This window comes from Peromyscus maniculatus, chromosome 19, assembly GCF_049852395.1.
Source record: "Peromyscus maniculatus bairdii isolate BWxNUB_F1_BW_parent chromosome 19, HU_Pman_BW_mat_3.1, whole genome shotgun sequence".
Lineage (NCBI taxonomy): Eukaryota > Metazoa > Chordata > Mammalia > Rodentia > Cricetidae > Peromyscus > Peromyscus maniculatus.
The window spans coordinates 70,336,774-70,352,082 of NC_134870.1; the positions used below are offsets into that span (position 1 = coordinate 70,336,774).

General features: G+C 41.6%; 1 protein-coding gene across 2 annotated transcripts in view; it reads right to left on the bottom strand.

Annotated features, from left to right (window-relative positions):
• LOC102908301 (SET-binding protein) overlaps positions 1-15,309 on the bottom strand; it is a 351,782-nt gene that overhangs the window by 19,359 nt on the left and 317,114 nt on the right. For both annotated transcript variants that reach the window (XM_015992691.3, XM_076555563.1), the window contains one exon: positions 14,281-14,451. In XM_015992691.3, the coding sequence (XP_015848177.1) occupies positions 14,281-14,451 (171 nt within the window). The remainder of the gene's footprint in view (positions 1-14,280; positions 14,452-15,309) is intronic.

Here is a 15,309-nt window from a genome sequence, read left to right on the forward strand (position 1 = left end):
AAAAGGATGATTTCTCTTTGCTAGTGGAGATGTAGGTGGCTCTCACTGATGCTCAGTGACTGTGTCTGTCAGACGCATACTGTGTTGTAGACAACACACGGTAAGTGGGATGCATTCTCCATGCCCTAGATTGAAACAAGGCAGGAAGGGGAAGGAACTTGCATTTTAGAAAAATCTAGGCGGAGGACATTTCTAACTTCTAACATGACAGTGACCACTGGAGGATCTCAGCATCCCTTCTGCATAGAGATGGAAACTGAGACCTCTCAGGGTCAGCCACTTTCCCAAGAAGGGCTCATATCTATCAAGTCATGGACTAATAACTTAAAAAGCTCCCCCTTCCTTCCTGAAACTCACTGTGTAGCGGGCTAGCCTTGAATTTACAGTGATTCCCCTGCCTCTGCCTCCTGAGTGAATATTAGTGCATTTGCCACCATTCCCAACCAGCACCTTCCTATTTCAAAGCCAGTTGTATAATATCATTCCTTAGGACAGAAGAGAAGACAAGGAATAAGAAAAGTCTAAATCTCCCTGTTAACTTCTACTGTTGATGGCACTGTGTCATTATTTCCAATTTACAATGTCAAAGTCATCTGTAAACCACAAATTCCATAATTAAATAACCAAAAAATATTACTTCAATTTACACATAATTTCTGTTGGATTAAGTGATCCGGCACACTGCTTTGGTTCACTTTATACACTTTCACATTTCCCTATTGAGAACAAGTCAATAGATATATATTTGTATAGATTGAAATATGTTACTTAAAAAAAATCCAAAATCCAAAACACTTCTGGTTCCAAGCATTTTAGGTGATAAACTCAATATATATGTATGTATGTATGTATGCATGCCTATATGTACACATAGGTTTTACATTAATTTTTTTGAAATTACATTTGTTATTTGAAAATTTCACAAGTGTATATATGATTTTGGATCACCTTCATTACTAGCTTCTCTTAACACCTTGTAACTACTGTCAAGCTCTTGCCTCTACCTCCTGGGTGCATATCACCACACCCAGCTAGACTACTCTAGCTCTCCTTCTCCTTATGCTCTGTCTATTTCCCTCTGTTCATGTCTTTATTGTCTTGTTTTATGATTTGAACCAGGGCCTTCTGAGTGACCATGGGTTTGTAACTTTCCAATGGAGCCTAGTGAACTTACTAGTGAGTACATATCTAATGTACTGATAATGACTGCCCCCGAATCTATTAGTAGTTAACAATTCAGTTCCATGAGTCCTTCTTCCATGAATATGTGGCTATTGACAAGCTCAGCATTGGGAAGACCCTGTGTAGATAGATAACCCCTGATGCTATGAGTCCATGAATGCAATGTCTATGTCATGTCTAGATGAGAGCATTTTAGAACCCTTCTTGTTAGCCCCCAGCTCTTCTTTCTCTAATTTCTCCAGTGACATTCCCTAGCCTGAGAGGGGATGGTATAAACATCCTTTTTATGACTGAGCACACAACCATCCCTTATTCTCTGCACCTTGAACAGCTAAGAGTCTGCATTCATTGTTCATTGTAAAGAGAAGCCTTTCTGCTTAATGCAGAAAGAGTGGCATTTGTCTGTGGATATAAATACCAATGTTGAGAAGGCATTTTGATGTCACGTCAGTTTAGCTAAAGAACAGTCATAGTCAACTGCAGAAAACTGCAAAGGGTTGTAAAGGAAGGTGGTGGTTAGGGATGGAGGACATAGTCAATTCAAGAAAATAGCCTCCATCTAATGGCTCAAATGTATCATCTTGCAGCCATTTGCTGCCAGGCAAGAACTTAAGTACAAAGGTGCCACAGAATCTGAGTTTCAAAAACCTAGCAATTCCTAATTAACTTAGAAGATTACAGGCCAGCCAAAACTACAATGACTGCCCCGACAGCTGCCCCCTTTGCTTTCGTTTCCTGCCCTTCAGAATGATCTTTATCTGTAATTTGAATCGGTCCCTATTCTGGTCCCAAATTTCTTTCATCTTCATGCACTGATATTTCTATACAACCAGACGGAAGCCCAAACTGACACTCAAACAGGTAAAAACTAAGCTATACCCAGATGTGTGTGGGTATCCCCACAGGAGGAGGCATGCATTCCAGTGTGTGTGTTCATCTCTGTAGGCACTGAGCACACTTTAGTTTTTGAGGCAGAGTATGCCCCTGGCTTCACACCATCTGATTGGGTTAGATGAGCTGGCCCATGAACCGCAGGTCTCCCAGGTCTCTACCTCCCCAGCCCTGGCATTCTGGGTGAGTGCCACTCTGCCTGACTTTTTACTTTTTTTAAACATGGGCACTGGTTATGTGACTCAGTTCTTCCCACTTATTCAGCTGGCACTCTAGTAAGAGGGCATCGCCCTCTTAGTAGATCTGTTTCTCTAGCTCTTCCTTGGCACAGAGAAGGCAGAGATTACTTTGTTTCCATTTTCCTGATGAGGTAACTGAGAGACCCGAGGTGCCAGTCAGACTCACAGACATACATCAGAACCAAAAAGGACTGTGGGATTGTAATGAGGACTCCAGAGTAATCTCATCCTTGAATTATAAATGCAGATACTACCCCACCTCATTGTGGTGTGAGACTCTAGCTCCCCAAGCAGGTAATATTTCTAACCTTTCCATATTTCATTTTTAAACGTCCATCATGAAGAGGTGGGCAAAGGTCCTGTTGTTCTATTCTGACCCAGTCTTATCTGGTCTTTCCCAGGGTAAGCACCAGGAGAACGATGTCCTTGGGGGAGACGTGCTGGGACCCCAGCCGCAGGAGAACGGGGAGTACATGAATAAGTACGTATTCACTGTCCCATGGGCCATACTCTAGGCCTCTCTCTCTCTGCCTCCTTTCCCCTCTGCACCCCCATCTCTCTCTGCTTTCTTCAGCTGACTACAGCTTGCCTGGATCACGCAAGATCATTCTTAATGACCATTATTACACATTTCTTCCACATTGCCTGGGGCCATCTCTGCAGCAAGGAGAAGGGAAGACTTTGCCCCTCTTTCAACAGCTGGGTGCACTATACCAACTTCACAGGAACTGAGGTTTCTTTCTTTCTTTTTTTTTTTTTTAAACTCTCCATTAATTACAGGAAACACAAAGTGCTATGCCCCTTCTCATTAACATAGTTGCTTTCAGTTGCCACTAAATTATCTCACCACCATTAAACCAACAATCTAATTAGACTTCTGGAAATAGAAAAAGCCAGTGAGCAAGGCAGACACTGCACTTTCATCTTCACGCTGGTCATAAAATATTTGTGCCCTTTCCTCCTGCTCTGTAGATAATCTGCCCCTGGAAGGGTCTTCATTCCTTCTCTCCCATTTAGAAAGAAGAGCTTGAATATTTGATATGAGAATCTTAATAGAAATCACTTCACGTATGGGAGCTTTTCCTTTCCACATTCTCTGAGTGTGGAGTCCTCATTACAATAATCGCACCTGACTCCCCCGGCGTCTGATGCCTCACAGCCAAACCTCCCACTGGGCTTCAATGGAGGCGTGAATGATACTATCACTGGGAATAAGATAAAATGTATTATTATCATTACTCTATTTTTAAGAGGGTCTGACTCTGGCATGAGGTGGTTGGAGCGTTATCTGCATGATGCATTCAGAGATAAATTGAGTTAAACTTCTTACAGATACAGCACTTTCAAACCTGTCATTAAACCTGCCGTCTGCTTTTTTTTTTTTTTCAAATATCTCAGTTTTGGAGAGAAAATAATTAGCTATAGCAAGTCCCGATACATTTATTGAGTATCTAGTATGCACCAGCATTGCATAAAGTTCTTCATACCATACGGTACTAGTGAATTGTGCAACAGCAGTGCTCTGGGTCCTTGATTCTCTTCCTTTTATTCCAAGGGTCTGGGAGACTGAAAGGCTGTCCAGTACACATCAAATGCAGTGACTATAAACACGGAATGGTGAGTGCCCAGGAAAACCCATATTGCTGCCCCAGAGGGAAATAAAGAGCAGCACAGGACAAGGTGACTTTGAGTTGTTTACAGAGTGGCTAATAAGGAAAATTTTATATAACTTCTGAGTGATAGAGCACATTTATACATCACATTCCTCCTCCGAGTTTCTGGAAAAGCAAGTTTTTTTTTTTAATCGTATATAAAGCTGTGTGTGTGTGTGTGTGTGTGTGTGTGTGTGTGTGTGTGTGTGTGTGTGTGTGTAGGTATGTGGCTTGTGAGTTCATGTGGGCAGAACACTAGGTGTCTTTCTCTAGGACTTATTGCCTTGAGACATGGCCTCACCAAACCGGAAGCTTGCACTTTCATCTAGGTTGCCAGGCAGTGAGCTCCCAGGTTCCACCTATTTCAGCCACCTATTACTGGGGTTACAGAAATGTCCAGTAGTTCTGGCTTTTCCCATGGGTGATAGGGATTTGAACTCAGGGCCTCATGTGTGCAGAGAGCAGGTGTTCTTACCCACTGAGCCATTTTCCTCAGGCCCTATCTGAGACTCTTTACTTAAAAATAACTTTCCCTGAGGTCACCAGGAAGGTTAATCAGAAACTGGACTGGCATTATTGAACAAGAAAACTAGATGTTCCAATGTGTCTCCCAGGTCACCTTCTGCTGATATTATTGGAATGGTTCTGTTTCTAATACTTAGGGAAGGTAGAAAGGCAAGCCATTCCTTCATAGTACTAATTGGCATGATGGCTAGAGTGTGTGTTTACACTTACTCGTTTTTTTCATTGTCTCAGAAAGCAGCTGTCTACTAAATCTTAACTATTATTTAATGATCATCTATCTTGTTGCCAATTCAACCTGAAGGACTGAGGTTTTTAAAGGTTAAATAAGGTCTGACAACTGAAGATTGGATTCAGTCCCATGTAGGGTGCAGGTGTAGGCACACTGTCCTAAATGTAGAGATCAATGGACAGTGGGCTTATGGGGAGCCAAGGAAACAGAAAGCTGTGGTGTTCAATGACCTGGAGTGGGTAGGAATGTATATAAAAGGGGTGCCAGAGAAGAACCATCAAATTAGCATTCAGATGACATGGGTGGGTATACATGAAGAAAACATTAAGCCTGGCAGTGGTGGTGCACATGCCTTTAATCCAAGCACTTGGGAGATGGAGGCAGGTGGATCTCTATGAGTTCAAGGCCAGCCTGGTCTACAAAGTATGTTCTAGGACAGCCAGGGATATACAGAGAAACCAAGTCGCAAAAAAATAAAATAAAATAAAATAAATACACAAAAAAAAGAAGAAAAAAAAGGAAGGAAAAAAATCCTTAAGGGTAGAAAACAGATAGTACCAATAAGAATAATAGCCATAACACTGTCGGCAGCACATAGTGGCTGAACTTGTCCTAATCCTCTAAGATTTCCACAGGTGTTACTTCAGTTTTCTTCACCATGATCCTCTACACTAGGTGGTACTTCTTCCCCATTTTACAGATAGGAACACCAAGGGTGCACATTACCCAGTTTTTATGTGCAGACAATATGAAGTCAGAATATACATGTCCAACGGAAGCGTTTCGTAACCATGTAATAAAACTCAGCCGGAACTCAGACAGAGCAAATGGGAGGGTGTGTGCCATTTTACTCTTCCCGCCATGCCTGCTTGAGATCTATTCATTACCTCGGAAAATGTGTCTCTGTTGGACTGGCTATTGCTTTCTGACTCAAGTTCTGGAAGTCTATATTTTAATGCGTATATGCTTTTTATTAGGACACTAACTGACCAATCTCACTCAACAGTCACCAATCCCAATGCCTTTCCCTCTATTCCTCCTTTGCACTGTCTTGATCAGCATGTTCTTCCATCCTTTAAAGAGCTGGTAGGTTGCTGCATAGTTTGCTTCCCATTGCTGTGGTAAACACTATGGCAAAAATGACTTTGGGAGGAAATGGTTTATTTCATCTTACAGCTTCTAGTCCACCATGAAGGCAAAATAGGGAAGCAATTCAAAGCAGGAATCTGGAGACAGGAAAAAAGCAGAGGCTGAACAGGACCGCTGCTTATAGGCTTGCTCTCCATAGCTTGCATGGCCTAATTTCTTACAACTTACACTCAGGACCACTTGCTAGGGAGTGACAATGCCCACAGTGGGCTGGGCCTTTCCCTTGCATCAATCATTAATAAGAAAGTTCCCCACAGACTTTCCTACAGGTCAATTTGATGGAGGCAATTCCTCAACTTAGATTTGCTCTTACTAGATAGGTCTCAGTTGGTGTCAATTTAAAAACAAAACCAAAAACTAACCAGCATAATAGGGATCCTTTCAAAATCATGGTCGGAAAGTGAAGAGTTGCAATGAGATGGAAATGGGGTGAGGGGACAGGAGGAGGGTGGTCTGATGCTGGAGAACTGAATTCTTCCCAGAAATGTTATAGCTTTTGCCACGTATGGCTCTATGATATCCAGAATAAAGCAAAGCAAACAAAACCAAACAAAAAGCAAACCACAACATGGACTGATTTTCTCAAGGTGGAGCAGAAATAATTGTCAAGAATTTTCAGAAAGCCTTTGGCTTTGATGCAGCCCTTAAGGGGTCATAGCATCTTCCAGTCATTCTAGTGGCCTAGAAGTGGCCTAGAGTCAGTGGATGGCAGCTTTCTGTAAACCTGCCACATCCATCGGGCTTTCCAGACAAACACAGAATCATTTTGGGGATGCTTTAACACAGGCCCATGGATAGTACATTTTAGACAACTTGATCACAGTTTTTTATGTTAGACTTTATTTTCTCTGGATGGTGGTTTTCCGTCATATATATTAAGTGATTTGTTTCAGCTTATCAGGTATTACTTTTACAACCTGAAGACTTTCTCAACATTTGCACGTTTGGACTTAGGGCTCTCAGATGTTCCAAACTTTATTAATTTGCATATTTATTGGTTCCATTGGTTCTTTTGAAAGACAAGGCCTTTGGCTAAATCATCCATGAAGGATGCTGTGGTTAAGGGCTTCATATTCTGATTGTATATAAAACAAAAAACATGTGAAATAAAGGATTGCACATCTTCAAATTCCTATTACTTTTTACACCAGTGCATTGTTGTTTGCAAAGACCCTCTAAAAGACACAGGTGGGAACACTCAGTTGTTGAAGACTTGGGAGCTAGAAGCAATTTCTACAGTCATCATGTTCTGGCTGCCAGCACACTACATTCCATTCTCATACTATTAGAATCAAGAACTCATACTGTCATTCATAAGTCTTCTTCTTCTTCTTCTTCTTCTTCTTCTTCTTCTTCTTCTTCTTCTTCTTCTTCTTCTTCTTCTTCTTCTTCAGTTAAGGCTGTTTTAAGTTTTCTTGGTTACAAGTGGAGTCAGCTTTGACTGTGCCTTAAAGCTGGGTTTATGACTAAATTGTTTACCTGATGTCAGTTCCCCAATGACAAGCAGGGCACCTAAAAGGTGAATAGTCTTGTGAGATTTAAGTGTTTTCACTTATTCATTGTCTGCTCTATTGTTGAACATGGAAGATTATATAGCTTGAGAAAGTAACTGATTAGCTTTGATACCAAACAGATAGATACTCAGAACTGTTTGTTTCAGTCTTAGCACTCACAGGTACACCATGAGTACGAGACTGGTTGATGACATCCTTTTTGGTCCCAAGTTGAATCAGCCTCTCTCTCTCCCCCTCTCTCTAATATGTATGTGTATCACTTTCCATACACATGTCTGAGGTATGTTTCTCTGTGTATATGTGTCTCCTGGTGCCTCTCTCTACATATATACATATGTCTCTGTGTGAGTCTGTGTGTCTCTCTGTGTTTGTCTGTGTGTGGGGTGGGTGGGTGGGTGTGTGGGGTGTATCTCCCCCTGTTGTCTTTCTGTGTGTAGGGAGAGAGATGGAACTAGAAACAGCAGTATGTATTCTATTTCCATCCTTCTAGCCTTGACTTTGTGGCACAGAACCAGAACCTTACTCTTTTGATTTTTCTTATTATATGATTTGGGATGTACTATTAATATGGTCTCATCCTAAATATGACAGAAGAAAAATAAAAACCCATGCTTCTGAGGTGAAAATCATGACTTCTCTGTCCACTGCATGACCTCCCTGAGAAGTTATATCGATATGCAGAGACAAGAAAAATTAGCCTGACTTACTCAGGTATCGATTATCTAATATGCTTATTAAATCATTATTGGGCAAGTGTAATAGAAAGTTGTTTCAAATTCTGCATCACTTTGAACAAACCCTATCGAAGCCTTCACTGCATTAGCCCTAATGACTTCCAATAACGATGCCGCTTTCCCTTGAGTTAGACTTCTTTGGCCGCAGCAGATCAATATCTATTGAGCAGTGTGATCACGCAGGCTGGCCTGTTAGAGCGCCGGCAGCTCCCCCGGCTTTCCACCCTCGAAGAGCTCATGATGGCCACTCTCTCAGGCATCTGCTCCTCTGCCCATCCTATCAGTCAATAACTTTGCCATCACCATGTGACTCACACTCCATGAAACTGAAAATTTGCCTTAAACAAAACTACTGGGTAGTTCCCTTTGACGACATGTGCTCGTCCAACTGCTTACACACTTTAGCTAGAGAATGCACACTATTTAAACTTTGATTTATAATCTTCTCTCCCATATAATAATGCTTGTATATAAAATATGGTGGGAAATATTCTCCTATGACAGCTCAAGATCACATGTTAGAAAAAGTCCTGGTTGGACTCCAGGCTAATTATTTGGCAAATGTTTACCAACAGCATCTAGTGCACTATCAAATGTTTTTCACTTTATTGTTAAGTGGTTTTAGGATCCAGTGTATCTTTCTTAGATGTCTATTCACTATGTTCAGCACCAGATACACATACAGCTCCTGCCTCCCAACCAATTATTTCACTCAGATTATCTAATGAGCATCTTCTGTATGTGCTCAAGTATTGTAGGTAGATGAACACCCAATATTTCAAAGTGAAAGAATCAATTAATTATTTGAATTCCTTCAGTACCTTCTAATCTTTAAGTGTGTTCCTAAACTAATTTTGCATTCATGTTTATACCTACAGATTCATGCTGGTTTCAACTTTGATCAGAAAAGCCTTTTCTTTTTCTTCTTCTTTTGTTTAAACAGGGATTGGGAAGGAGACATGTTAAGTGGTCCTGGGAGTAGCTGGAGGGTGGTAGTGGGGAGTGGATATGATTAAAATACATTGAATACATGCATAAACTATTCCAAGAACAAATAGAAATATTGTTAAAGTTTCGCCTTGTAGGCCATTTAATTTAACTCTTAATTTCATTTTAGCTAAAAGTTGTCTGGCTCCCCAACCATCCTGTAAACATGATAATCCACTAGGGAATTATGTGTAAAAAGTTCTTCACAAACCACCAAGCAATTCAAAGTTTATTTTGTTTGCAGGGAGAGATGAAAAGGGGATAAACAAGAACCAAGTGAATTGTTTCATGAGAAGCATGCTTGGCTAGTGCAGAAGCATGCAATTAGGTAAGATCAAAATTACCTGCCTACCGTGTGCTCGGTTTGAATTAGAGCTAGCTCTCCCAACGAATGATGAGTTTCACTTAACTGCTCTCCCAACAAGTGGAGGCTCACAGCTCAGAAAGAAATCTGCAGTTGATCAGGAGAGAGGTGGGGGTTCGCTAAAAATCAGGCAGGAGATGAGAAAATTGGACTCAAAGCCAACTCTGTGACCTCAGGCAGATCTCTGAATCTCAGGACACATCCATTTCTCCACATATGGAGTGAAGCAGGATGTTGGCTATGAGCCCACCTGTGTGTTCCCAACTCCCCCAGGTTTGGAGGAAGCCATTTGTCTATGAAGAATAGGATCTCACGAAGGTCTGCCTTCTAGCACCTGGGGGAGATCGCTGGCTTGCTTCTCTGCAAAAGATCTGCCTTGCAGCCTGAGACCGGAAATCAACCAAATCTATGCGACTCTCATGAGGGTCTCATTTTCATACTGCCAGAATGAAATAGCCTGTTCCTGCCTCCTGATACAGGAGAGTTTTGGCTTAGCTCTGATTACTGAGGGCGTTAATACCCACCTGCTTTTCTGGCTGCTTGGCATATTTGTAAATTACCTGCTGGATGCAAGGAGAAGAGGTAAGCCCATATAAGCATGGGATCCCAACAACACTGTCTTTCACACTGAATGCAAGAGTGCAGGGGGGTGGTGGATTTGTGGACCACCTGTCTTTGGCCTCTGGGAAATATCTGTGCTTGGCAAGCAAAGGTAAAAAATTGAAGAAATTTCTTCAATCCATAAAGAGAGGTCTCAGTGCATAAACAGTGAGTTTGAATTGCATTTTCAAGGTGAATAGTGCAGACCACATCCCAAATCTTTTGCTCTAGTTCAAATTATTCCCTCCCAGATTCCCAATTGTGGTACTGCACACAGCTCTCTCTATCTGGATGCCCCTCCACAGAGGTACCACTAGTCCATCAAGGATCTTCTATTTTCCTGTGACTGTGGTGGTTTGAGAGAAAATGGTCCCCAAAGGGAGTGGCACTATTAGGAGGTATGGCCTTGTTGGAGAAAGTATATCAATATGGAGGTGTGCTCTGAAGGTTCATATATGTTCAAGCTATGGCCAATGAGACAGAACACTTCCTTTGCCTGCAAATCAAGACATACCAACAAAATGACTCATGTCATCCAAACAAAAACATGGTCTGGCCTATCACAGCCATACCCCAGTTCCTGGTACCAACTTCTGTCTTAATTCTGGGTTTCTATTGCTGTGAAAAGATAGCATGACCACAGCAACTCTTATAAAGGAAAACATTCGTTTGGGGCTGGCTTACAGTTCAAGATGGCCATGTTGGAGTAGGTGTGGCCTTGTTGGAGGAAGTGTATTAATATGGAGGTGGGCTCTGAAGGCTCCTATACGTTCAAGCTATGGCCAATGAGACAGAACACTTCCTTTGCCTGTGAATCGAGATGTACGAACTCTCAACTCCTTCTCTAGCACAATGTCTGCCTTCATGCTGCCTTGCTTCTTGCCATGACAATAATGGACTAACTGTATGTACTGAGGAGATCTGCTAACAGGGAGTAGAACTAGACAAAGAGAAAGAAGTAAGTGTGTTGTAGTCGACAAAGATGAAAGAAGTTGGAGATCCAAAGAGCGTTTTGGCATCAGATACGGAGATGCCGAGTAGAGTTTGCCCAGCTGGTTTTCAGTCTTGTTTTTGTCCAGTATTTCCTCACTATGCTGCCTTCCTTATGTTTTTAGAGCAGTAATGTATATCCTGTATCATTATATGTTGGAAGTATGTGATCTGTTTCTTTGATTTTGATTTTTATAGGGAATTACAGTTAAGAGATTGCGTGAATCTCAGAAGAGACGTTGAACTTTAGACTTGTAAATAAGTTCGAGACTGTTATAGACTAGGGGGACTTTTGAAGTTGTACTGAATGCAGTTTTGCATTATGATATGTCTACTAGCCTATGGAAGCCAGGGAGTGGGATGTGGTGATATGAAAGAAAATGTCCCCCAAGGGAGTGGCACTGTTAGGAGGTATGGCCTTATTGGAGTAGTGATAAAGCACTGGCCAGACATGCATGATGCCTAGCTTCCATTCCCAGCATCGTGAAAAGGATAAAAGGGGTACAAGGTTCCAGCTTAATCATCCCTAATCTGCAAACCTTAAATCAAAGAACTTCAGAATTCTAGACTTAGGGGCACTGATATGAAACTGCAAATGGACCATTCTATCCCTGACTCCGTGGATGGGTCTCAGCCAGAACACAGCTGCATGAAAATAGTGTATGGACTACAGAGATCCTTGTTCCTGCATATTTAGTGCTACCCTAGTCACAATCGGTAAGAAATAGACACATTCTAAATGCCCTCCAACTGATGAATGGGTAATGAATGGGGTACATATATACATGAGAATTATATTCAGCTGTAAAGAAAAATGAAATTCTATAATGACTCCCCACCACCCAGAAGCCATATAATTATTAAACAAATTCTCAGTGCCAGGAGAGGTTCAAATGTTCATTGAGAAGGGTCTGTGTGACCCCCCAAACAATTTAGACTATTGTCATTGCTCTTGGTTGCCTGCCAGAATTGGATAGTAAGACTCTCTTGCTTAAGACATCATACACTTTGGTCACAGGACTTGGAGAAGTCAAGCTGGTCCTGCTCTGGAAGCCTCCTCCCTGATAGCTAGCTCTTCTAGTACTGGAAGGTGCTATAATAGCCACCAGGGGAGAAAAGTTTTCAACAGTCCTACCCAGCTGCAAAACTTCAAACTGCTATACTGATCAGCTGGGCAAGATATGACCAGCAGTGGATTCTTTCACCAATATGTTGGGATTAATCAAGATCTGTCTTACGGACTTAAGACTCCACTCAATAGAAGGAACTCAAGAATAGTATTGTAAACCTAGCCAAGAACCCATGGCTGAAAAGGTCGTCGACCATACATTAGAACCCACTACTGCCATTTCGTTAAACCGATTCAGTCTTCTAAATATTTATGCTTACAGCCTTAGATAAAGGGGAAGCTCTCACTCCTCATCAAAGAGACTTCCCCCTGCAGCAGATGGAGGTTACTATCGTGATCCACAACTATTTAATGTACGGAGAACAAGCGACTGGAGTGCCCATCACCAAATGGCACATGGATAACATCATCCATAGCCAAGGCTCAGGGAACATCATGGAAGAGGCGACAGAAAGACTGTAATAGCCAGAGGACTAGAAGGATAGCTACAATACAGTGTCTTCTGGACATGACAGAGATGTTACACTCAAGATCTCTGAACAATATGGTTGCCTGAACAAGACCACACTAGCCAACATCCCAGTGTGGAGAGAGGAAGGAATCACAAGACCCCTTCTCTAGGTGGAGAGCTACGGGCAGATGGTGGGAGAGTGAATAAGAGCCAGTTTTCTTCAGGGACAGGCCCTTGATAGACTGCCCATGCCCAAGTGGGTCAACCCTACATTCACATATATACATATATACACACATATGCACACATATGTTTATGTATGTATAAATGTATATATTGTATATATATGCAACAGTAATTAGACTTAATAGAACACACATATATGCACATACACATAATAACAAATTATTAAAAAGAGAACATGTATTTGAGAGGAGAATATGGGGGAGACCTGGGAGGAGGGGGAGATACATTGAAAATACAGGGTACTAATTTGTGAAATTCTTAAAATAAAATAATCAAAACCGTCTATGAAGTATATATGAAATGTAAATGAATTTTGTTCGTCCTCACACTTAAGATATCTCAATAGATATATGCATTTTGTTTTTCCTGGTGTTTGGTGGCAGGAAGGGCCTTGGACATGTGCCACATGCAACCCTTAAATATTTATTTTCAAAGAGATCCTTAAAGGTTTTCTTCGATTTTTCTAGTTGCTTTTTACCTTAGCATTTTTAACTTATTCAAATTGCTTTGAGGTAAGAACACGAGGCACCTTATCCTTAGCTTCAGGGTAATAGCAGATCTGTACCGTGACAGAAGTGAGGTTTTCTTCCCAGCACTCACTTGGCGATGATGACAACTAGTGGCACCACCACAAGTTGTTTTGGTTCTGGCACCTGCTTTTGGTGGTTTGGGACTGAGTCACCTCACACTCAGCCATGACCTGGTTTCCCAGTTGTGTTGACACACAGTTAAGACAGTTGATTGACACATGACCATTTGGTCGGATGAGAAGGACCATGCCCTGCTGATGTACAGTGTTACTGAACAAAGACAGCTTGGTGAGAAGGACTTTAAAGGATAGATGAGTTCATTATCTACTGTCTCGAATTTGCTTCTTTAGAAGTTCTAAATAAAATTGTTGAATATCTTAACTTGTATATGCGAATGGCCCACACACTGCATTCTCAATCACTTCTGGGTACAGCATTTCTGATTAGAGATACTCAACCTGCAATTACTTTAAATTAATTAGCCAATTAATTTTTTTGGCAGTATGGATGGGACCTGTGAATATCAGACAAGTACTTTACCACTGAGTCACACTCTCAGCCACTGGTCCTTGCTATTACAAGTTTATTTACTTGTTTGTTTATTTAAATTCAGTAAGTAGTGGAGGATGACCTTGAACTTCTGATCCTCTTGTCTTTACTTTCTGAGTGCCAGGATTACAGACAGTCACCATGGTGTTCAGTGTTGACTTTTATTTACTTATTAGATTTATTAACGGGACGTTTGTATTGGACCTTCAGTTTGGTTTTTGACAGTTTCACACATGTATACACTGTATTGGGATGTCATTGAGCCCCACGACTAGGGGATTTTTTCAGTGTCTGTCTTCAGTGTGTGAAAAGCACTCACCTGCATCTGACGTTGCTGCAGATGCAGCCAGGAGAGATAACACCGGGGCTGAAGGGATTGCAACACTGTCCACTGCACTTGGCTTCTTCCTGGCCATCATGGTGGACACTGAGCCCTCGCTCTTGCTGTGCGCTGCCGTCTGGTCCACTCTTAAGTGGGGACTTGGCATCCCTGAAAAACAAGAAGCCCAGAACCTGTAGTTGATTTAAAAGAACAGAGGGGCAACCATCATAAAACCTGAACATGATCTGAGTAAATAGTCCAATTGCTTGTCCTCTTTCAGATGCAAAAAGAAAGGAAATAGAATACTTAAAAGAGAAAACTAGCCATGGCTAGTTTGAGGGTGAGGTCAGGACTCAGGGCTTTCGAGAATGGATGCCTAGATATGAGGCCCACGCATAGGTAATGAAGCAGTATAATGTATCGGGTATCCATTGCCCTTCTGGGGATCAAGAAGCACATCTTCAGAGATTACACTGACTCGAGTATGAAGGGTAATTCACTTGATTCCTACCCTACTGAGGCTCCCATCTCACTCGCCTGGGAAGAAGAGACTATTGGAGAAGAAAACACTGTGCAGCCAATTCCTGTGGGCTTGTGCATTGTTCTTTCTAGATGCTGTGGAGAAGCTTATAATCTACCGTTATAAGATCAGCATTGAAAGAGACACTAAGTAGAGCTCATGCAGAACTGTGAGGCTGAGGGAAAGCCATTCTTGGTGATGAGAAGAGAACAAGCAAAATAATAGGTAGCAAGGAATGGGATCCAGATAGATAATTATCTTAGGTGTTCACAAATGGCTGAATGGGTAAAGAAAATGGGGTACCCTATGAATATCATTCACACATTAAAATGAATGAAATTTCGTCATTTCCAACAAAATGCCTAGACTAGAAATATGATATTCTCCCATTTGTGGAAGTTAAAAAAATGACTTAAATGCAGAATAGTGATGGCTAGAGGCTGAGGAGTATTCATGGAAGATTGGATTTAACAGCTGATTTGGAGGACTCTGAGTGTTAGGACTTG